At 56.0% G+C, this 21,535-nt stretch overlaps 6 protein-coding genes and 1 non-coding gene across 7 annotated transcripts; 4 read left to right on the top strand and 3 right to left on the bottom strand.

The window, feature by feature from the left end:
- The first annotated feature begins 11 nt into the window (after positions 1-11).
- Positions 12-1,470, top strand: BDP81DRAFT_408742 (uncharacterized protein). Its single transcript, XM_060589056.1, has 2 exons — positions 12-791; positions 853-1,470. The coding sequence occupies exons 1-2, from the start codon at positions 289-291 to the stop codon at positions 1,349-1,351; spliced, it is 1,002 nt and encodes a 333-aa protein (XP_060442273.1). The 5' UTR covers positions 12-288; the 3' UTR covers positions 1,352-1,470.
- A 116-nt stretch (positions 1,471-1,586) lies between these two features.
- BDP81DRAFT_483214 (major facilitator superfamily transporter) lies at positions 1,587-3,763 on the top strand. Its single transcript, XM_060595046.1, has 2 exons — positions 1,587-2,197; positions 2,257-3,763. The coding sequence occupies exons 1-2, from the start codon at positions 1,944-1,946 to the stop codon at positions 3,497-3,499; spliced, it is 1,497 nt and encodes a 498-aa protein (XP_060442272.1). The 5' UTR covers positions 1,587-1,943; the 3' UTR covers positions 3,500-3,763.
- On the bottom strand, positions 3,617-5,137 carry BDP81DRAFT_495085 (uncharacterized protein; the record flags this gene model as incomplete). Its single annotated transcript, XM_060595397.1, has 2 exons — positions 3,617-4,455; positions 4,638-5,137. Coding segments are annotated over 2 exons (1,179 nt in total), but the record flags the coding sequence as incomplete, so codon positions are not given.
- A 1,620-nt stretch (positions 5,138-6,757) lies between these two features.
- Positions 6,758-6,839, bottom strand: BDP81DRAFT_t250. The gene has a single exon. It is a non-coding gene; the product is annotated as a tRNA-Trp (tRNA).
- Positions 6,840-7,015: 176 nt separating this feature from the next.
- Positions 7,016-8,044, bottom strand: BDP81DRAFT_69362 (uncharacterized protein). Its single transcript, XM_060596165.1, has one exon. The coding sequence runs from the start codon at positions 7,930-7,932 to the stop codon at positions 7,183-7,185; it is 750 nt and encodes a 249-aa protein (XP_060442270.1). The 5' UTR covers positions 7,933-8,044; the 3' UTR covers positions 7,016-7,182.
- Positions 8,045-8,983, top strand: BDP81DRAFT_69361 (uncharacterized protein). Its single transcript, XM_060596164.1, has one exon. The coding sequence runs from the start codon at positions 8,158-8,160 to the stop codon at positions 8,920-8,922; it is 765 nt and encodes a 254-aa protein (XP_060442269.1). The 5' UTR covers positions 8,045-8,157; the 3' UTR covers positions 8,923-8,983.
- An 8,938-nt stretch (positions 8,984-17,921) lies between these two features.
- Positions 17,922-21,211, top strand: BDP81DRAFT_452233 (von Willebrand factor type A domain-containing protein; the record flags this gene model as incomplete). Its single annotated transcript, XM_060592725.1, has 4 exons — positions 17,922-18,165; positions 18,219-18,918; positions 18,981-19,213; positions 19,266-21,211. The coding sequence occupies 4 exons, from the start codon at positions 17,922-17,924 to the stop codon at positions 21,209-21,211; spliced, it is 3,123 nt and encodes a 1,040-aa protein (XP_060442268.1).
- Positions 21,212-21,535: the final 324 nt, after the last annotated feature.

Genomic DNA, 21,535 nt, shown 5'->3' with positions numbered 1-21,535 from the left:
GCTGTCTCCACCTCGAGAAAAAAAAAAAGTTGCGACTACACCTTTTCGCGACGACATTTCATCGACATTTCAGACTTCATTCATCATCTCACTGACAAGTTTTTCACACACTCAATTTCCTCACAATTGGTCGCATCTTACCAGTAATACATCTTGAACGATATTGAGTCGGCAGTCCGAAAAATTGTGAATCGCCAAAGTCAGCAACGATTCACCGCCAGCCGCTCACAACGGGCAAATCGCCCTCAACAGCCAGCTTTAGAGAGTCACCGCAGCTTCAAACTCACAATGGTCACCACACGGAACGGAAAGCGCACAGCCGCCGAGGCCCCCGCCGCAGCTGCGGACACCAAGAAGCAGAAGCTCCCAGTCCGGGCAAAGGAGGGCAAGACGGCCGCCAGCAAGAAGGACGAGACCAGCCGTTCGTCGTCATCATCATCAACAAAAAAGAGGTCCTCCTTTGTCGTGGAGTTGAAATCGGCAGCCGGCACGGCTACGGGCGCGCAGGACGTCAAGGAGAAGCAGGTCATCACAGGCGCCGAGCAGCCCGCGCCCAGGACGGACGACGAGGAGATTGGGGATTCTGACGCCTCGCCCGAGTCGGTCGGCGATGATGCGCACGAGGCGGCGGAGCAGCTTGCGGCAGAGGCCAAGACGGCGCTCGTTGCCGAGGGAGGTGACGACGGCGACGACGATTCCGACTCGGATGCGGCGCCCGAGGCTGTTTCTACGTCCAAGGCTGCCGTGCAGGCCAAGAAGTCTGCGCAGGCTGCCAACAAGGCCATTGCGGAGTGAGTTTCGCCACCTCCTTGTGTGATTTGGTCTACCAGAGATGCTAACCAAAAGGTGCAGACAACAAGCCAACCAGAAGCGCAAGCGCCAAGAGCGCAACGCCCGGCTTCAAGAACAGGCCGCGGCGCGCAAGGCTCAAGAGGATGCGACGCCGGCGGAGAAGTCGAGTGAGGAGGAGGAGGAGGAGAACGGCGAGGAGACGGCCGAGACCCCGGCGCGGGAGGCCACCACCACAGGACGCCGGAAGAGGCTGGATCTTCCTTCGGAGCTCCCGGCCGAGTTCCTCGAGTCCGACTCGGAGGAGGACGGTGGGAGCGAGGACGGGGCGGGGGATCGCAAGCCCCGCAAGGCACGGAAGCTCGAGACGGCGGAGGCACAGCTCCTGCGCGAGGCCCGCGCGCCTAGGGACGAGGTCGTCGGCACGACCGTGTTCCGGACCGTCAAGAAGGAGGACGATAGGCTGGCGCCCAAGGCGCAGAAGTATTCCGTCAATGCGAAGAAGGCGTTGCTGGCTCGCGGTAGGGCGCCGGTGAAGGCGCGCAGGGGGTTTCTGGTTTAGGATGTTGTAGCGAGGGGGGTGCTAATGGTCGTAGACGTTGCCTGGAAAAGGCAATGAATGATACACAAAAGTTTTTTTTTGGGTTTGCAGTCAAGCGGAGTATATGAAAGTGAGGTTGCTTGATCGGTTCAAGGTCTCGGGATCCGGTTCCGAACAACGGCGCTCGTGATATCGGCGTCTCCACTTTGGCTTGCATTTGCCTTAACGCCTCAAACGGTTAGCGACTAAGGTAGTTGGATTATCAGGGTCCTTTTGCAAAGGATCTTATCACGACTCCACTCTACCACCCAGAACATTACCATCAGGAAAGCTGCAGAGACGGTAGCATTGCAGAGGAGGAGGACAAGAAGCTGGGATTGGACCATGTGCCATAGTGGGCTACCATTGCGCCATTGTCGCAACCCAACCAACGGCGCGGATGTTGGCCGAAACGGGCAAACGAGTTGCCTTTTGCCGGGACTGATGCGATCCGTCGCACTGCGAGTGCCGACGACTCGGCGATTTCGCAGCGGGTTCAGGACCTTGGTCAAAAGAAGCAGACTTTTGGCGATGTACTCAATTTTGGGTCCAGATTCTTTCACCCAAGACGGCGATGGCTTCACTCGAGGAAAAGTCACCCGCAGCGGCCGCCGCAGGCCCAGCCGACGCCCACGATGAAAGCCGGGAGATGTCTAACGACGGCCCGTGGATTCGCTTCATGACGGCGATCCGCTGGTACTCCAAAGACACGCCTAGCGAGGAAAAGAAACTCGTCCTCCGTCTGGACCTGTTGATCCTCGTCTTTGGCTGTCTCTGCTTCTTTACAAAGTACCTCGACCAGTCCTCCCTCACCAACGCCTACGTCAGGTATCTCTGAACTCCACATCACACCCCCTTTTCAATACCCGAGACTGACGAGTTCACAGTGGCATGAAGGAGGACCTCAACCTCCAGGGAAACGAACTCAACTACATGACCATCGTCTTCTGGTCCTCGTACTGCACCTCCATGATCCCAGCCTGCTACTACCTAACCCGCCACCCCATCAACGTCGTCCTCCCCATCCTCGAAATCGGCTGGGGCCTCTCCACCTTCGGCCTCGCCTGGGCGCGCAACGTGCAAACAGTCTACGCCATGCGCTTCCTCACCGGCCTCTTCGAGTCCTCCTCCTTCACCGGCATCATCTACGTCATCGGCTCCTGGTACAAACCCGCCGAGATCGGCCGCCGCGTCGCCCTCTTCTACGTCGCTGCGCCCTTGGGCACAATGTTCGCCGGCTACCTCCAGGCCGCCGCCTACACGAACCTCCACCGCGTCCACGGCCTCGCCGGCTGGCGCTGGCTTTTTATCGTCGACGCCGTCGTCACCGTCCCCATCGCCCTCGTCGGCTTCTTCGTCTTCCCGGACGTCCCCGCGCGCTCGAGGCCGAGACTGCTCCCGCCGCGCCTCTACGCCCTCGCGCGGGACCGCCTCCGGGGGCTGACGGCGCCGCCGCAGCTCAAGGTTTCGCGGGATGTTTTCGGGCGCGTATTCCGCCGCTGGCACTGGTACCTCTTTGTCGCGCAGTGGACCATCATGAACGAGAACCTGCAGCCCAGCGGGTCCCCCTTTTCGCTCTACCTCAAGGCCTTTCCCGCAACCTACTCCGTGACGCGGATCAACACCCTGCCGACCGTCGCGACAGCCATCTCGGTCGTCTCGGCATTTGTCGCGGGCGCCGTGGCTGATCGCACGGGCTGGTTCGCGGGGTTATCCGTCGCTGCCACGGTGCCGTCGCTGATTGGGGTGATTTTGCTCGTGGCGTGGGACGTCGGCGAGGGCGGTCGTCTAGCTGCGTTTATGCTCAACGGGTTCGAGGGCGCGACCCCCTCGCTGACGATGGCGTGGGCTACGATTACCATGGCCGGGGACGCCGAGGAGCGCGCTATTGTGACGGCGTCGATGAATGCCATTGGGCAGGCTATTGTTGCCTGGGCGCAGCTGCTGCAGTTCCCGGCTGTTGAGGCGCCGTTCTTTCGGCGTGGATTTAGGAGCGTTGTGGCGACGATGGTGGTGCAGTTCTTCATTACTGGTGCGATTTGGTTCTTGGTTAGGAGGGATCGGAGGAAGCTGGAGGTTACGAGGGAGGACACGGGGGAACCTATACAGGAGGTGAAGCAAGGGGTCTAGATAATACATAGGAGATGGTACAGCTTCATAGGTAGTGAAGTTGTTATACGGAGTACGGCACTTGGCATTGATCTGTAGCTACATGCCCCACGGTATCATCCATGTACATCAATGAGACCGAGCCTTCTTCTTGGGAGGAGACTCGATAATCTCCACATCAGAGTCGGGATCCCTGCTGGCTCGCTTCTTCTCCTTCCATTCCTTAATCTTGGCCTTTATGGCCTGCAGACAAGCCTCCTTCAGCTCCTCTCGACCCAGCCCGCCCACATCATCATGCTCATCTTCCCCACCACTTGCGAAGTGTAGCGCTCCAAGCCTCTTGGGAAGTATACTGTGCCTTGTATCTGCGCCTCTCCATCCATTCCTTGATGCGCTCCGTCACCATATCGGATTGCGAACATTGGGGCGCCAGCCTCTCAATCTGCTTCTCCAGTCTAGCCATCTCTTCGATGCGCAATGTGCCCGCCGCGAAGCTCTCCGTCACCGCATGGCAGCCGTCAAACGCTCTTCGAAGGGAGTAGCTGACTCCGTCTTTATCGACCTCGGATACCCGGCAGACGGCCATGTCGTAGGCCTGCAGCAGTCCGTGCCGGGAGCTGCGCAGAGTGGACGTCGACTCAGTCAAGCCCAGTACCAGCGTGTGGAAAGCTTCGCCGTCGGGCCGCTCTCGCTGGGTGAGGCTGATGGTGACATGTGGGTGGATGTAGTTTGCCAGAGGAAGTCGCTGACCTGGGTTTTTATCCGAGTTGTCGTCCTCCAGGTCGTCAATTACATGAGCCTTCAGTTGGGCAATCGGAGGTACGGGGACCTCAAAGGGGTATCCACCCACGCACTGCCTGCCCGGACACAGCGCCGTCCAGATTTCCTGGCGAACTCGAGAGGCGTCGAAGATGTTGTCAATGTTCTGTTGGTACGAGGCTCCGAGATGGACGTCAGACGCTTGCGCTTCGGTGATGCTTGCTCTGTTTGCGATCCCCGAGTAGGCAGCGGAGTAGAAATCATCATTACCTCCTCGACGCGAGGCTCCGGAGAAGAAAGCAGACGCATCTCGCTGTTTGATGATGAGTCTTGCTTGGGCAGTGGTTGTCGCTCCGGTGCCTTGGGTGTATGGGGTGGTGGCTCTCTCTTCTGTGGTGACTGCTCGGGTGTGTACTCTCGTGGTGGCTGAGACTGGGAGTGACCTGCTGCCCGACTTGCTGCTTGATCTCTGAGTTCCCTGAGAAAAGTCACATCATCTACACCGCTAGGCTTGTCGTGGAATAGAAAGTCGCCGAATGTTCGAGCCCAAGCGCTGCTTTCCTTCGCAAAAGCTGCTGGAGATGTAGCCACTGCCCTGAGTACTCTCAGCCTCCGTAGCGTCTGGTCATCGTCGTATCTGTTCTCGTCCCTCTGCCTCAAAATCATATTGAAAGCCAAAGTGTAGTTAGCGTTGTGCTTTTGATCATTCTCCCACGGCTTGGACGCAGGCGGATAAACCTGGCCCACCAGGCTTGTTGCGTCATATATGCCACCAGACCGGTCGGGGATAGTAAAGCTGACGTGGTGCTTGATTGCAGCAAGAGATTTGGTTGACTTGTCAGAGAGATCACCAGCTGCGGCGACATCTTTGAGATCATGCGGGCTTGGTCCTCCACCCAGGTGAAGTTGCTTTCCCAGACTTCTGGTGAAATGGCGGGACCACGGATATCCATATCCGTCGTATGGAAAGCCCAGGACGAGAGTCCAGATGTCAATGGCCGAGGATATGAGAGGCATATGGCGGCGGCGCCGAACGAGCTATTCCATATGGTGTTGTAGTAGCTCATCACCACCAGCAGGCAGTAGCTTGCAGTCATCGTACTGATGCTGGACGGTGTTGCACATCGGACACCCGCCGATGGAACCACGCTTGCGGACTCTGATCGTCATCTGAGAGCAGTCCGCTAACTCATGGCCCGGATTCTCGCAATAGCCGCACCAGATGCTCGACTGCGTTTCATCGCGATGGCCAGCATCGTCGGTACGGTCGCGGTCGTTAGACATCGTCGCGAATCTGCGAGAGCAGTAAGCAATCTTTATCGAAATAGTTCTGGCGCGGGAATGTAGAGAAAGAGTTGACTTACCTCGCCTAGAGGTTCCAGCCTTCTAAGTGATGTTTCGTATTTTCAGTCGCCGAGGAGGGTGAGGCGATTGGAATGGCAGCGTCGATGTGATGAAACCAGGGCAAATGAATTAGACTGAGGAGTGAGAGTGAGAGGAACAAATTGCGTTTTGGTGAGAAGGTCGTTGGATTCTTGAGAGGTGAAGATTTGAAAAGGTGAAAAGCAGGTCCATTGCTCACGAAAAGGAAGGAGCGACCCTCACCTTCCATTCTTCCAAGAAGGTCAACTTCACCTCTCATGGCAAGTGATTCATCACACAAATACCATCCAAGTACTGGAAACGAAGAAAATGTGCCGTCAACTCAGAATCTGCCTTCCCTCACCTTATCATTTCTCAACGAGACCAGATCGACCCCGAAGTGAGGGAGAGCAGGTATGTAACTTCAACAGAATTTGATAGAAGCTGCGTGGCGAGACCTCGGAGACACCAGTGACCTCCATATTGAGAGCAGATCATTCTTGTACAATAAGGTACCTTCCTGTACAAGAGATAAGGTGTCTTTGGTCTTTAACACTGGTGAGACTGGACATCTTCTCAGTTCAGACGCAACATCCTGCGCTGAGGGAGACCGTGGCGTGAGAAGGGCACATGGTTGACGGTACACACCCTATAGGCGAACACCGCATCTACACATGAGGATCATATTGTTCGTTCGGACTTTGCAGCAACTCCTCGAGGTTAGGCACCCTACCCGCTTCATGTTAGCGACACGATGCCGGAGTCTATGGAGGACATTCTGACAATGATGCAGAACAAGACGAGAAAATGAGTTGGGCCCGAGCATCATTTCCGTGCAAGCTTGGTCCATGATAAACCTCTTCAAGTAGAGTCTCACTCTTGACAGACCCCAACACACGCGCAGGAGTGAATTAGGCAGACAAACAGTCGTTTTCCCATCTACAACAAAGATAGGGAGCTGTGGAAGTGAGACTTGAATGGCGGGCACCATATTACACTTTCACCCTTACAACCATAGTCACTCACCGTCTTCATCTCACTCATATCTCACCCCAGAACTCTCAAACACGGCAAAACTCATCACCAACTCGTTACAAATCCACAGAAGCAAACATCACCAAAAAATGACGACGAACACAAAAAGAATGCGTGAGGCATTGAACCACACCCGATTTGAACGGATAACCTTTCGATTGAGCCACTGCTGGAGTCGAACGCGCTACCGTTGCGCCAGCGGTCCTACTGGATGAAAGAGAGGGTTGTGTCAGTGACTAAGTCCCGTCACACGCACGTCTGATCTTGAACAGCTCGAACGATTGGCTGTACACAAACAAGTGCCCCCACACCACCTTGCTTTAAGCATTGCGGAATAGGCCGACGCATGTTCTCACTTGAGCGCTCACACACGAATCCGGTCCCCTCCCACACGCTCCAGTCTGAGAAGGAGAGTCATGATGCTGCAGGAACCGCACCACCGCCAACATGACTTCCAGAGCGGAGCAAGGTGGGCTCGTGACGACCCTCCCTCGCCCCCGTGAGAACCAAGAAATCAAGGACACCACATGCAGAACGTGTGTGTCTCGTCATAAGAGACAAGCGCGCTTGCCCATCCCCAGACGCCCAGACGAACTGTCTGCTCCTCTTGCCCATCCTGTGATGGTAGACCGTACCGAGTACCGTAGATCGGCGTTCTCTGGTGGCCCAAAGCCGGGGAGTCGACGACGGCATCCCCAAAGCGACAGACCTTGCGGACCCTGACCGCGCAACACAGAGAGAGTCAGCCCTGGTCCGACACCTCTACGCCGAAGCCGGGTCAGGGCGTTAAGTGGGTGGAGACACTTTCTGCGGCAGGCGGGGGAGGTTGTTGCAACAGGACTGGATCTTAATGGTCCTCTGATAACACCCATCCAAACGCTTCCGAGGGTCGACGCCGCCTGCTGCCCCTCGTTTTCTCTTTTCTTTTCGCATGCATCCGGTACGGTGACATCGGTCTGTTGCCCTGTACTGTGGAAAGAGACTGAGTGAGCACAGACTTTTGAAACAAAAGAAAAATCGTTATTCACCTTCTGTATCCGTCCCATGTGGGAATGAATTGACTGCAGCGATAAGAGGATTCGCCGCTTGTGGCGCCCTGCTCGTGTCTGTGAGCTCGATTTTGACAACTTTGACAGAACCCGTACAGCGGGCTGCGCGGCAGTCCAGAAGCAGCCCGCTCGTCTGTGCGACAAGGTTACCTGATCAGCATGTCGTCTGATCCAAGAGGCGCCATCAGTGACCTGCCTGACACAGCGGATCTCCCAAACGCGCGCAACAATATGGGATGCCTCAACCATCGAGCATACTTGCGTATTTGCGTACCCCGCCTCTGAACGAGATGGCTCTGGGCGAAAGGAAGCGTATCAAGGCAGAACCTCGGCGCGGATGATGGATCTGCGCTGGGGGATTGGTCTGAGGAGTGGTTTCCCCGACACCAGGATGGGCCGTCTTGGACACGTTTGAAAATAAGTGTGAAACACTCCAATCGTGTGGGACGCGATCAAGATCCAACGCTGGACTGCATGAGCCCTGGCCGGGTCGTCGATTTGGAATGGACAACTTGTTTCGCCGCTCACTCGCCGTCACCCGACCAAGGCAGGTCGCAGAGGATGAAGCCGTATCTGCAGACCCGGGGCCCCTTCTCATCACTCCAAAGTCGGAGCGTGATGATCCTCCAGGTTGGACGGAGATCGGCTTGGGTCGATCCCACACGATGCCGCCGAATCGCTCCCGGAATCCCGCTGCGTGCCGTCCTCTCATCCGATGCTGTCCGTCTCAAGAAGCCACCGCGTCACCCAGTATGCCAACTTACTTTTTTGGCAGTATACTGCATCTGCCTTCCTCAAACGGACGAGCAGGAGACATCTTGTGGTCGCTCGGCTTTTCCGATAAGCTTGGCCATTGTGGTGTGGATGGCCGAGTCAGCCAACAAGACTTGTTCCACGGACAATTGCACGCTGCGGTTACATGGGGCCCGCTTCGTCCCATTTTCTGCACTCGTCTCTGGTAGATTCTGCGGGTTGAGCCTTTTCGGATCCGACTTGTGGATGAACAGACGCAGCATGAAGACGCTCAATTACCCGTTTGATCGACACCCGCAGCGGAAGACGCAAGACAGACTCAACGGCAGTGGAAGCACGAGAAACCACGTGTGGACTAGGCCAAATGTTAATCGAGTTCGCGAGCCGTTGATGAGGACAAGTGGCTGCGGACAAGACAGCGCTAGAGCGGTAGTTGGCGTTCTTCTAGAATTATATCGGCAGATGCTCCGGACCTATCCGTGGTAGACTGGCGATCGACATCACCAACGCATGCCCCGTCAACGAGGCGGCAGTAGGTCGGGTAGCTTGTCGCTTGACAGTTTACCAACGAGCCATACAGACCGCGTTGCGCCGTTCAGGGCCAGTAAGCTACCCAACTAGCCACATGAGCTTCTCGTGTCTGAGGCGACGTTGAAAACGCCATCGGTCGACGTCATCACACGTCGTGAAGCCAGCAACTGGCAATACGAGCCACCCCCGGCCTGTCCACCTTGGGCATGAGTGTTTGAGGTTGGCACTGACGCCGAGCAGAATTCCCAAGACCGCGGTTGAGGATGCCTGGCCCGCCTGGCCAGCTATTGAAACCTCCTTCATAGATTTGATGAGAATGACCCGATGATGTGTCGCAAGCATGTTGGCAATTCACATCTCAAGATCGGTCTGGCTTTTTCGAGCCCGACGCTAGCGCGTTCTGGACCGTCTGATGTGCCCGATGAGATAGATGTCTCTTTCTTTCCAGTCCAACCCGAATGTCTGATAAGCTCTAGAAGTCGACTGGCGTTCGCGAAGCATGTTCGGGGCTTGCAGCGCGGAGACGAGCCGCAGGAATGGTGAGACGTGAATCAGTCTTGGCTCCGTCCCAAAACATGGCAATCCAGGCTCCAGTTTTTCCATCATCTCTTCTGCACGCCACATATCCCGGGGTACCTCCCACCACAGAGGCGTTTGTTGTACATTGCCAATGTCTTGCTAGACCGCGGGCGGATTAAAAGATGCGCAGGTCAGTTCTGCAGGAGTCTAGAAAAGGCAGACTAGGCACTTTGCTATAGCCGGCAGTCCAACCAGAGGTGTCATGACTTGAGCCGGCAGAGTCGAGACTGATGTTGAATGTAGTCAACTGTATGCATAGAGACCGCATGGTCGCAGCCACTCAAACCTACCGAGAGGGCCCGTGCGAGACGGTCTTCAACGAAAGAGTTGGAACTGCAGCTCGGTTGAGTTGGGTTGTGATCTGCAAGCTTGACACGGTGCAAAGTCAGTCGCCGCACACTTCGATAATTGCAACGTTCAACGACGATTACAATACCCGGCAGTCACCGCCCTTTTGGCGAGACTTGGGCCAGGCCTAGGGCGGTTATCGCCTATTCTCCGTGTGCCTCCTAGCGATGCCCTCACAAAAACGCCCAGAGACGGCATTTTGAACCAGGCCACACGTGGCGCAGGGGGGTAAAAATTGGACCTGGCTGAGCACTCGCCGCGCAGCTCACGTCAATCGCTACTGGACTGAGCAATCACGTCGCCAGACCTGGGGATATCTTCAATCCTTTGCGTGAGTGAGACACACCAGGGGCTTGCACCCTGGCCCGAATGCACCGTCCCGCCAACGAAACGCACCGTGGCTGGAGTCTTTGGACGGGACGCTCGAAAAGCCAGCCGAGCCGTTCCTACGCCCTGAAAGTGGACGTCGGTCATCCGGGCGAATGGGTCCCGCGGCACGCCCGGCCGCTTCACGGCAAGACAGGGGCCCGATCTGGCTCTCTATGGTGATGTGCTGACCTGGCAGGGCATCGAAACTTGTCGAGGAGACGGATGAGCACACCACCGATGCAGTTGACAGTCGGTGACAGAGAAAAAGAAAGCGCAGTTGACGAGAGATCATTGCGAACGCAGCTTCCTTCTTCCTGATCGGTCATGTGTGCTGAATCGGGATGGGTGCCCGTATCGCTGCAAGACTGGCGGCGAACCATAATAAAACCTTGATATCGTTACGTATCCATTTTCTTTCTCGGGGTGCTGGTCGACTTGACGCCGCCCGACGCTCACGGCGACCAGCGCGCATCTTGTTGAGCTCTGGCAAAGCGGGAGCGAGGCCGTTGACGCCGTCCATCTTTGAACATCATTTGCCTCTGCAATGCGGAAGCTCGTGATGCAATATCGAGCGTGGCTGCGCCTGGCCAAGCTAGGTCGTCGCTAGCTGGATCCGTATCTTGTCGCGATTCATCAATTGCAAAGACAGGGCCGTGCCAGTGAGACGGGACCCTCAAAGGGTGATCGCGAGCTGTTAGCTCAAAGATTCGGCAGCGGGCACGACTCCTCTCGTCTTTGGACAATTTCCGATTCGGCCCCCGTTTTGTGCAATGAACCGGACCACCAGGATCATCCTCCTATCGATGCAAGGAAGACTCTGCCAGCAAAAAGGCTTCGCCGTTCGGTTGGAAGTCAGCAATGGACTTTAGTCCCCCTGTTCTGCCAGTGATGTAACTTCAAAGAGGGACTCCCTGGTAATTCGATATGGAGAATGCTCTCACTGTGATCTGTCTTCTGTTGCAGCAGAGCCTACGTGCCTCCTGGACGCGATCAATTCTGGTATCTGTGAAAGACCTGAGCTACCGAATAGAGCTATCATTTCACGTTAGCCATGACACGGCAGCAGCTATTCTCTTTCTTGCGTAATCAAATCGACGGCCGAGGAGCATTTCGTGCGATTCGGGTCGGCTCAGCGAAGCCCCACGTAGGCCCACAGGCTGGTTACAGCAGCAAGAATCTGGGCAAGGCAGGTCGGTGACCCCTCGTCGACGGGGAACTTGATGCACATATCCGTCCCCACGAGCTAATTAAGCGTCCCCTTTATTGCGCGTCGGTCCTGTTACGGCAGACCGTCGACGGTTACGCAGCAGTTTCGGACCGTATTGGCCATGGATGGGCATGAAGAGGTAGTAGCCGAAGGAGAAGTGCTGCAACGACCCGAATGTCTCCAGATGAGCACGTTGCCGAATAATTTCATCTGCTGGCCGGCTGTCGGCTTCAGCAAAGTGGTTGGTTAGAGTCCGTCTTGCTCAACGGCTGCCCGTTTCACCAACGCTTCTGCCAACCGTATGTGTAGCCAGTCGATTGGAACGATCTTGTTCTCTGATACTAACTGCATCGTGGATCCCTCAACTAGGATAACAAGATACTTGGGTCGTAGAGGCGCTCCAGGCCTAGCGCCACCCGTGCAGCAACGGCGCCTTAGCTTCAATTGTTCTAGGCACGCTAGTTTGACTTCTGGAAACAGCCTGGTCCTCGTAGGAAAGCCGCTGCGTATCGTCCATACGTGTCACTGTGCCCCTCGAGTATTTCGTACCGATGTACGGAGTAACGACTTGCTTGGGCCGTGAGACGGTGAGAACGGGTGACGGATGAATATTGCGGCAGTGGAGGTTGCGTCCTGTGTCTTCCGTTAGTTATTCTGATAGCATCGCGGGTACCAAGATGGAGACGGTTCGGTAGTGGGTGATCCCTTGATGCCACCTCAGACCACACAGTCTTACTCTCGATGGCAGGGTTAGCTCCTTCAAGCTGTGACCAGCTCAAGCAATAACCATCGACTATTGAGATGCTCACTTCAACCTACGAATACGTACGGATACCTGGGTGCAGGGTGAGCGGGAGAAGAAGGGTTCAGCCAGACCAAGTAGGCCGTAGGGGTCCTATTGGGACTCTGGCTTTTGAATTCTTCAGTAAGATTTCGGCTCCCAGGTCCTTCCATGCCACGTGCCGTGGCTGGTAGTGCAGAGCGGGCGGTCGACCCCGGTGTTCCCCCTGCCAATCGAGCCATTTTTGACGGTCCTTTCAAAGCACGAAGGTCAAATATCCCAACGGCATGGGAAACGAGATGGGCCTGATCAGTCGTGTCTGTCGCCATCTCGTGGCGGAGAATGCTTGCCCCGGGGTTGTGCTAGATTCTGTTGGATTCTACGGCGTGTCTCCGTACGGGTACAGGAGGAAGCCGAAGCAGGCACATGCGGCATGTATCGCATCCCGCGTATCAACGAGGACTAGGCGACAAACCGGCCCTCAACACCCTCTTCTGTGGTTTGCGATCTAGTGCTTCACTGCCTGGAAGGGGGTGTTTAGCACAGCCATCGCAAGTTCATCAACACTACCGAGTGAAGAGAAATGTGCTGACGTAGACGGAGGTGAAGGGCCTCCAATAGGCGGCGTGTGTGCTTGGACGGACGGGAGCCATCAGGGATGATATCGAGAGGAGGGACGGGAAGACCCAATCGAAATGGAGGGACTGGGTAACCCAATGACGACCGAGGTTTGCAGAGTGTTTTGGCTGACGACGATGGTTCCTGAGCCGAGGCGGTTGAGCACTTCTTTCTGTTTCGAAGCGGGTGGTGGCAGAATGTGAGCCGCGAACCAAGTTGGCAGCGGTCAATGCTAGCAGTATCCGTCGTCTCGTGGACGATGGGTGATTGGATTCTCTGGCGGTGGGTGTTTGTCGTCGGCGCAATGAGGCAAACCTGTCGACACTTGGCTCCTAGCCATGATCGTGAATAAGAACAGAGTCGTAGTGCAGTGGGATCCCTTGTCTTGTGCAACAGAATGAGAGGGGGTGGGGCTCCCTACGAGGAGGGAGGAGAGGGGCTCTGGAGTGTCCGAATTTTATGAAGCGGTGTCCCAGATTTCCAAGTATCGACGGCTTCATTTTGATCAACCCCCAATTCAGGACGCCACGACCGATGGTGGATGGATTGGTATTGGAATGGGGGTAAGAAGAAGAAGACGACGGTGGTGGGTGGGATATGTTGCAAGCCAGGGTCCAAAAAGGAAGAGCGAAAAAAGAGCACCACCTGGCACCAAGAGAGTGAGAGGAAGGAACCCAGACGGCCGTTTCCTTCCATTTGAAGAGACCCACTTGCTGGGTTCAAGGAAGGAACTTTGGACCGGGGCAGGAAGAACACCCATTTTCTCGAACCGGGGTCCATTGCCAGGGCAGTTCGGCAGGGAAGGGGCTGTGGAAAGAGGCCGGCTCGGGGGCTCCCTGGTCCTGCTGGAGCTGTGCGACTGGCTGAGAATGGCAGGCGTGGAAATTCGAACCTGCCATCCGGCGGCCCAAAGCCCTGGCCGGTGGAGGCCATTGAGTCGCGGGTACATGATCACACGCAGAGTAAGGCTTGCAGAGGGAGATACCTCCCTGGCGGGGCAGGATTAACTTGTCGAGTAGGTACTTTCCAAGGTAAGGTCCGAAGCATGGAGGAGCAGGAGGCAGGAGCAGCATTACCCGTAGGAGCAGGAACAAGTGTCAAGACGGCCCGGTCCAAACTGCGTGGAATGTTGGCAAGAGGTTTCGAGCAGACGTTAACAGCACAGAGGGAAACTCTCGCTGGATGCTTTGCCAATAAAGAGTGGCTCGACAGAGAACTTTCTGGGGTTGTTGAGCCTGGCTGCGGGAAACACATCCGCCATGGATTGCTCACAGTGATGAATTATGGGTGCCGATATTGCTGCAAACATGACCCGGCACCCAGCGAGACCCCTCGCAAAAAGTAGGCTTAGCACTGGAGGGGCAAATCGTTGACAAGCAAGGCAATAAGCAAGTCCTTGCGTTTTCCACCCACGCTCGCCACGTCGTCAAGAAACCCTTGGGTTGGACCAAGGTAACTTGGGTTGTGGTCACTGGTGATGTGCATCCATAAGAGATGCAATGCACAGCACATGCACCTCTGTACATATGCTGCGCTGCTGGCTGCTGGCTGTTGCACAGCTCGACGGACAACCCACGCAGGGTCATGTACCGTTGGAAGACGGCGAGGATACTAGATGTATACCGCACCTAGCGTGGAATGCCCATGGGAAGACGGGGTAGATTTTCGTATCCGACCCGGGGTCTGATAGTATAACGCACGGATCTCTCGCCAAACTCTGTCTCCCTCTTTCCCTCTGCAGGGTTGACACGGTCGATAACCAGAAATGAACTTGACAGGCCGCATCCAAAAAGGAAAAAAACAGAACGAGGCTGACGTGCAAGATGGCGAGGGAAACAAGAACCAAGGAGGCGAAAAGTGCATCACCGCCATGCCCATGCAAAGTGGACTATTGCTCGTATGGGAAAGTCGATCTGCCCCGTTTGGTTTGGCTGTCAATCAACTCTGCAATGCATAACACAGCACTGACCGAGGGCAGGCACGGCATGGCGGCGGCCAACAGCGACTCGCGAGGGCCACTTGAGCGAAAATGATGATGGTGCAGGAGCATCGTGGGAGGCGAGGTTGGCCAGATGAAAATCTAATAATAATAAAAAGTCTTTGAGAGCGGGGCCCCGATTTTTGTATTGTCTGTCTTCGTCAAGGCGATCATTGTCTTTACCACGGCATCCGTATTGATATTCACCCCAAAGTCGGCATATCCCCTATTGATCCATTCTGGCGCGTTTAATTGCCACCAAGCTGAAGAGATATGACCATTTTAGTGCCAGGAAATAAGATTTGGCTTGCTTTGCGGATTGCCGGCTGCCGCCCAGTCCAGCTCTGAGCGTGGCATCACTAGTTTTTGACAAGTCACCGCAATTGACCAACGCCTCCTATTTTTTTTAAAAAAAATTCTCCGTGACGGACACCATTTGTCTGCCTTGTGCAGATTGGATTGGATCGGTCATCTCCCCCTGGAACCACCACGACCGTCTCGACGGATCTGGGTCATCTGCAGTGTATCCGTACTCTTACGAAATCAATGAGACGGGACCCAATGGCAATTGCCAACAGTAAGTCGAGATCCATCCAAACCTGGGCTTCAGCTACATACGTCGGCCCCACGAGCTATGTGAGTCTCGAGAGTCTGTTCTCATTGCGCAAGGCCGTCATCTGGGCGTATGGAGTACATGGCTTCAAAAGCCCGCGCGTCCATGCTGCACGGCACAGGCAAAAGCCGCAAAACCGCCATCGCCCTCACATGGTCTGAGCTGGCCATCTGGTCTCTATCCGTACGAAGTAAGTACATGTATGTTTTGCGCAGCGCCTGCATGACTCCCCCACCACATCTCCCGCTTCTGTTCCGCCGAGCAAACAAACAAGCCCGATTCGCAACAACGACAAACGTGGACTTGGCCATTCTAGAAGAGTGAATTGGGGCAATTGGGGCACGTACCAGCTCCTTTCGAATAGCTCTCTCCCCAATATCCGTTTCCCAGGGGGGGCAACCTACACGTTGGGAACCTGAGATAGGAGTCAGAAAAGAGAGTAAAGAGCGAGGAGGAGGGGAGGGCCCAGCCGAAGCTACCTACCTAGGCCGAATTGTTAGCCCCAAGAACCCTGCCCCCCCAATGTACCATCGCGGGCTTCTTAAGTAGTTTACCCTGATATTATTACAGAGTACGTAGGTACATCACGGACCTTGTGCCTGAGAAAGGCCGTCGACCTCACACCAAGAGTCCAGGACGAGCAATCCCCATCCATCCATCTGCAAGTCCGACGCTAGGTACCTTACCGTACCTACATGACATGGTACAGTGCACTGCACCGCATGCTCTCTCAGTCTCTAGACTCTCGCTGCAAGCCCAGGGCCTCCATCTCGCGCTGCTCTCTGGGACTGCCAGGGCCAGAGGTACAGGTACAGGTACCAGGTCCAGGTTTAGCCGAACAAAGAAAAGGGAAAACGTGCAGAGGTCCCCACCAGCAAGACGTCTCTCTTGCTACTTTCTCTCTCTTCCCCTTCCACGTCCCTCTTCCTCCCCGTCAGTTAAGTCTTGCACACACACTCTCTCTCTTTCTCTCGACTGTGACTGCAAAGGTATATACTTCGTCCCTTCCCCATTTTCCGCCCTCCTTGCCAGACGTAGTATACCGTGCTGGCGGGCGCTCCCGACAAGACAAACCCAAACCTCTCCCGTCTACCGTCTTTCTTTGTCGACTTGTTTCTCGGATAGGAAGCGGAAGCCCGTCTTTTCCAATTGCGGCCCTGAATCAAACGGCGCAGACCAACGACCGCTACCAAAGGGGGGGAAAGCAACGCTACTTTTACTCTCTCATCTTACCTAAGGGTAGGCTAGTAGGTCTCCGACACCAGTCGACTAATTCTTGTCACGACCGAGACAAGACGACGCATCATCCCATCCCACACACACACACCGACGCCAGCGAAAGGGAAAAAAAAAGAGGTTAGGAGAGTCACGCCATCCTCCTGCCATCTCCAAAACATACCGGGACTTGTCGAACCTTGAACTTGCGACGACGCGCGAACCTGCCGCGAACCTGCACCTGCATCTGCATCTACCCTACCTACACACGCATCTGCCCAGCAACCCAATTCCTGCTGAACTCCGACGGGCTCGAACTTTTTTTTCCCCCTTTGGCCGTTCTCTGGATTGCAGATTATCCGTCCTTTCGTCGTCAACTCTCACACCATCCTTTTTCGACACCCTGCAATCATGCATGTTCAGCCTGCTTTCCATCAGCATTGTTGATACAACCATTTGAAACACCCTGCCAGGCTTCCCAGGTCCTTGTGTGACAACCCGCCACAGCCACATACCCGGGACCGACCTCTGCCTTCTTGTTCGCTTTCCTGTTGGCATTATTAGTCACACGGGTGGATCTCAGATCCTCATCGCCTATACCGTCCCTATTCTGATATCACCTTTCCAATTCTTAAAATATACTTCACGCCCAGCCCTCTCCTACATTACGAGGTGGTCTACGATTTGACGATTCGCGCACTCCGATTCGAACGAACCGCCGACCACTTCACCCTTCAACGGCACGTTTGCCTCCCCCCGCTGCCGACCTCACCTGATTGCGCAGTCTTGGACGCGGCGCTTTCCTAATGTTCAGTCGGTCTCGGAAGGGTTCGAAAGGGTTCGGCTTTGGATCTTCAAGCACCAAAGACAGTCAGGCTAATCACCTTCTCGATCTTGGTCTTGTGAGCCCCAAGGCCATTCAAGACCCCTACCGTCCTGGTACCGCCACCACAACAAGGACAAACAACACTTGGACGGATGCGCCGTCCTTCCCAGAAAAGAGTACGTAGGCTCCCAATTTGACTCCGACCTGTGACTGCTTGAGCGCCGCGAATTGACTTTCCGTCTGAACGACCGACTGTCAATCACTTTGCTTTTGACGTCCAATCTCTGTAACAAGATACTCTTGCTAATCAATCTACACACAGACGTCTCGATAGCTCGCGGCACAGGACAGCGCTCCAACGAGTCAGTTCGATCCGGAGACAGCGCACATCGAAGAGGCGACAGCTACTCATCCAACAACATGGCATCCGGCGCCGGCCGCAACAGGAGGGAGCGCACCTTTGTAGGGAGCGAATGCGCAGTATGTGAGGAGCCACTGGAGCACACCCTGCGCGGAGAGCGCATTCTACAATTCTCGTGCTCGCACGTATCCCACGAAGCGTGCTTTTACGAGTTTATCCGCGAATTCGAATCGCAATACTGCCCCTCGTGCGATGCGCCGCTCCATCTCGACACTAGCCGGGGCGGCAATGTCTTGGATATTGGTAAGGGCACGCTCATGTCTTGCACGCCTGAGACATGGCTAACTCTTTTGCAGAAAAAATCAGCAACCTCGTTCGATCTGTCTCATCCACCGACACTAGGTCAAATCACACCCCTACGCCCACGGCCACGCCATGGGACAACCCAACGCCCACTCCGCGCCCCACCAGCATCGAGTCGAACCAGCGAAACATGGCCAGCACCCACACCCGTGAAAGCGCGCCCCGAAGCACTGGACGCGACAGGGAGAGCAGCCAGCCACCGACTTCCGAGAGGTACGGTCCTTCAAGACACGCTCGCAGCGACAGCGAGGCCACCGGCGTCGCGTCGTCTGGCGGCTACCCAGAAACCACACAAAGCGGCCCGCCGCGCAGACACGATTATGACGTCCAGGCAATGGAAACTACGCCGGGCAGCCCCCGCGCGATTACGAGGAATCCAATTCCAGCACCGACTGTGACAGTTCGATCCGAGTTCCCCACCATCAACAGGTCTCGGCAGCAGCAGACCTTGACCTGCCTCATTACGGTGGAAGTGCCCGACAACAAGTGGCGGCCCGATCCCGAAGATCTTGGATCAGCCCCGCCAGGCCCGCCCGCGGTGAATGCCCAAATCGACGAGGCGTTTGCGCGACCGCCATCCCCGGCCCGAAGTGCGCCTCGGTTTTATCCCTACGAGTCTCGGGAAGTGCTGGAGGAACAAACCGAGAATCTGAGAAACCGGGTGGACAACTGGCATGGGCTCGATTTCAGCAGGTGAGATTTTGGCACACATCCCTCGCATACCGCCGGCCAATGACACAACTGACACACTCCAGATTCGGCAAACTGCGGCTGTATGGCACGCTACGTGTCGGCAAGGACAAAGCATCCTGGCAGGAGCTGGAATGCTTCCTGTTCGCTGAAATGTTGATTTGCGTAAAGGAGAAGAAGGTGGCGCTCGCGGGGCAGTGGGACGAAAACGGCATGCCCAAGAAGACCACCCGCTGCACACTGAAAGGATCCATTCTCATCAAGAAACACCTCAACGAGGTCTCGGAGACGGGCAACAGTGAGACTCGCTCCTTTATTTCATTGAGGCTTTGACGCTAACCGGTTGGCAGTTGATGAGAACATTCTTACACTAAACCTTTCCGTCGCGGAGCTGCCCCAGTTCCACCTTCGATTCGAGAACCGCAATCAGCTCAAGCTTTGGCATCAAGCACTACTCGACCTGAACGCTGTCGAGACGTCGCCGGTCCGCAGCCCAGAGTACGACCGAGGAGAATTTTCCGAGACGGACGAGGATGACTGGCAGCGTGGATCGCGACAGCAGAGGGTGTCGTCGATTGCCTCATCCTGGGGCGGCCCCAAATCCACCACAACGGCGCCCACCGAATACACCAACTTCCAGAGGAGCCCGACAATGCCGGCTTCCATCCACGTACCCATCGATGTGGTCGTGGTAGTCCCCATTTCTTCGTCGATGCAAGGTGTCAAGATCAACCTCGTTCGCGATGCCCTCAGATTCATGGTCAACACACTTGGCGAGAGAGACAGGATGGGCCTCGTCACATTTGGATCGGGCGGAGGCGGCGTGCCCATTGTCGGCATGACCACCAAGGCGTGGCCCGGCTGGGGCAACGTGTTGGGCTCCATCAAACCCGTTGGGCAAAAGAGTCACCGCGCCGACGTGGTTGAGGGTGCGAATGTCGCCATGGACTTGCTCATGCAGCGCAAGTACAACAACCCGATCGCCACAATTATGCTCATCAGCGACGCCTCTACTTCGGATGCCGACAGCGTTGACTTTGTTGTGTCGAGGGCCGAAGCAGCCAAGATCACCATTCACTCCTTTGGCCTCGGCATGACGCACAAGCCCGATACTATGATTGAGCTCTCTACCCGCACCAAGGCGTCTTACACCTACGTCAAGGACTGGATGATGCTCCGCGAGTGCCTTGCCGGCTGCCTCGGCGCCATGCAGACGCTCTCTCACCAAAACGTCAAGCTCAAGCTGAAGCTGCCTGAGGGATCTCCGGCCAAGTTCCACAAGATCAGCGGTGCCTTGCAGATTACCAAGCGCGCCACGGGTCGCGACGCTGAGGCCTCCCTCGGCGATCTTAGATTCGGCGACAAGCGCGACGTCTTGGTGCAGCTTGTCATTGTGCCGGACAACACGTCCCAGGAACAACTGCCCCAGGATCCCTGGGACAACATCGTCTCCGGTCTGGAGGCGCTTGGTGGAGCTGGCGACGGCGACGACCAGCGGGTTACGTCTGTTGAGGAGGTGCCTCTCATCCAGGCCGACCTCACATGGGGAGATATTCTCCGGGATGGCACGCTCTCCCACCTTCCCCGCCCTTCTCTGCTCGCCATCACCATGCTCCCGGCCCTGGCGAAGAACAAAAACTCGTGGGCAGGATCGCCTCCGATTCCCCCTCACCCGCACATCGTCCAGCGGCGCATGGAGCTGCTTACGTCGGATATGCTAACTCGCGCCTTGACCCTCGTGTCACGCGGCCAGCACGACCGAGCGCACACACTACTCAACGAGACCAGATCTATTCTAAAGGGACTCGGAAAAGGCGGTCTGCCTCCGATTCCTCCGCCGACAGCACCGCCAACGAGATCCCTCCCTTCTACCCCTCACCCCGGGAACGATGGCTCACCCTCAATCACTCCCGACAGAAAACAAACACCATCACCTACTCAATCAGCCAACTCATCCGGCGCCAATGGCTACCAGGCCACTGGCATCGGGCGCAGTCGGTCCAACGATGGCCTCGGTCTCGGTGCCGGTATCGATGCCAACACCGTTGCCGCTCTGGACCACGAGCTCGAGAGCAGTCTCGAATGGATCAGCCATCCTGCCGTCTTTGGCCGCGACAGCCGCAAGGCTGTTCTCCAAGCAATCGGAGTCATCAGCTCCCAGCGAGCCTTTACCTTCCGCACGCCGATTGAATCCCTGTGGTCCGGCCGCGTTGCGGGTGTGAAGAAGCTTACGAGCAAGAGTCGTGAGTGGCGCGAAGAGGGTGGCGGCGAGGGCGGCATTATGGAGGAGGCATAATGGACCTTCTCGCTGTGCCCTACTTTCCTCTGACTTTATGGGAACACTTGGACTGCCTGGACGACCAGGCGGCGGCGTATTGGTTCCTTGGGAAAACACATTCTTACGGTCGTTACCTGGCACGGGCTCGTCTTTGCCAAACATCATACCCCCTGATCTACAGCTGATTTGTTTTGTTACCGATATAGCTGCTTTGCACACGTCTTTACCGCACCGCAGCATGCTTTGCCGGAAAGATACCACAAATGTTTTTTGATATTTTATTCCTTTCTTATCTACTACGTCTTCGGACACGCGTGTTTTGTCCTGCGAGACAAATCGTCG

The sequence above is a fragment of the Colletotrichum phormii genome (genome assembly GCF_030913505.1).
Source record: "Colletotrichum phormii strain CBS 102054 chromosome Unknown BDP81scaffold_17, whole genome shotgun sequence".
NCBI classification, from domain to species: Eukaryota; Fungi; Ascomycota; class Sordariomycetes; order Glomerellales; family Glomerellaceae; genus Colletotrichum; species Colletotrichum phormii.
The sequence above is the reverse complement of the archived record's forward strand: the minus strand, read 5'-3'. Positions and strand labels throughout refer to the sequence as shown.

Excerpts from the sequence above, each read along its gene's own strand:
- BDP81DRAFT_483214 (XM_060595046.1), top strand. The coding sequence starts at position 1,944 with ATGGCTTCACTCGAGGAAAAGTCACCCGCAGCGGCCGCCGCAGGCCCA. Across the intron at positions 2,198-2,256 it reads CTCACCAACGCCTACGTCAG|TGGCATGAAGGAGGACCTCA; the intron begins GTATCTCTGAAC and ends ACGAGTTCACAG.
- BDP81DRAFT_69361 (XM_060596164.1), top strand. The coding sequence starts at position 8,158 with ATGAGCCCTGGCCGGGTCGTCGATTTGGAATGGACAACTTGTTTCGCC.
- BDP81DRAFT_408742 (XM_060589056.1), top strand. The coding sequence starts at position 289 with ATGGTCACCACACGGAACGGAAAGCGCACAGCCGCCGAGGCCCCCGCC. Across the intron at positions 792-852 it reads GCCAACAAGGCCATTGCGGA|ACAACAAGCCAACCAGAAGC; the intron begins GTGAGTTTCGCC and ends CAAAAGGTGCAG.
- BDP81DRAFT_69362 (XM_060596165.1), bottom strand. The coding sequence starts at position 7,932 with ATGGTTGAGGCATCCCATATTGTTGCGCGCGTTTGGGAGATCCGCTGT.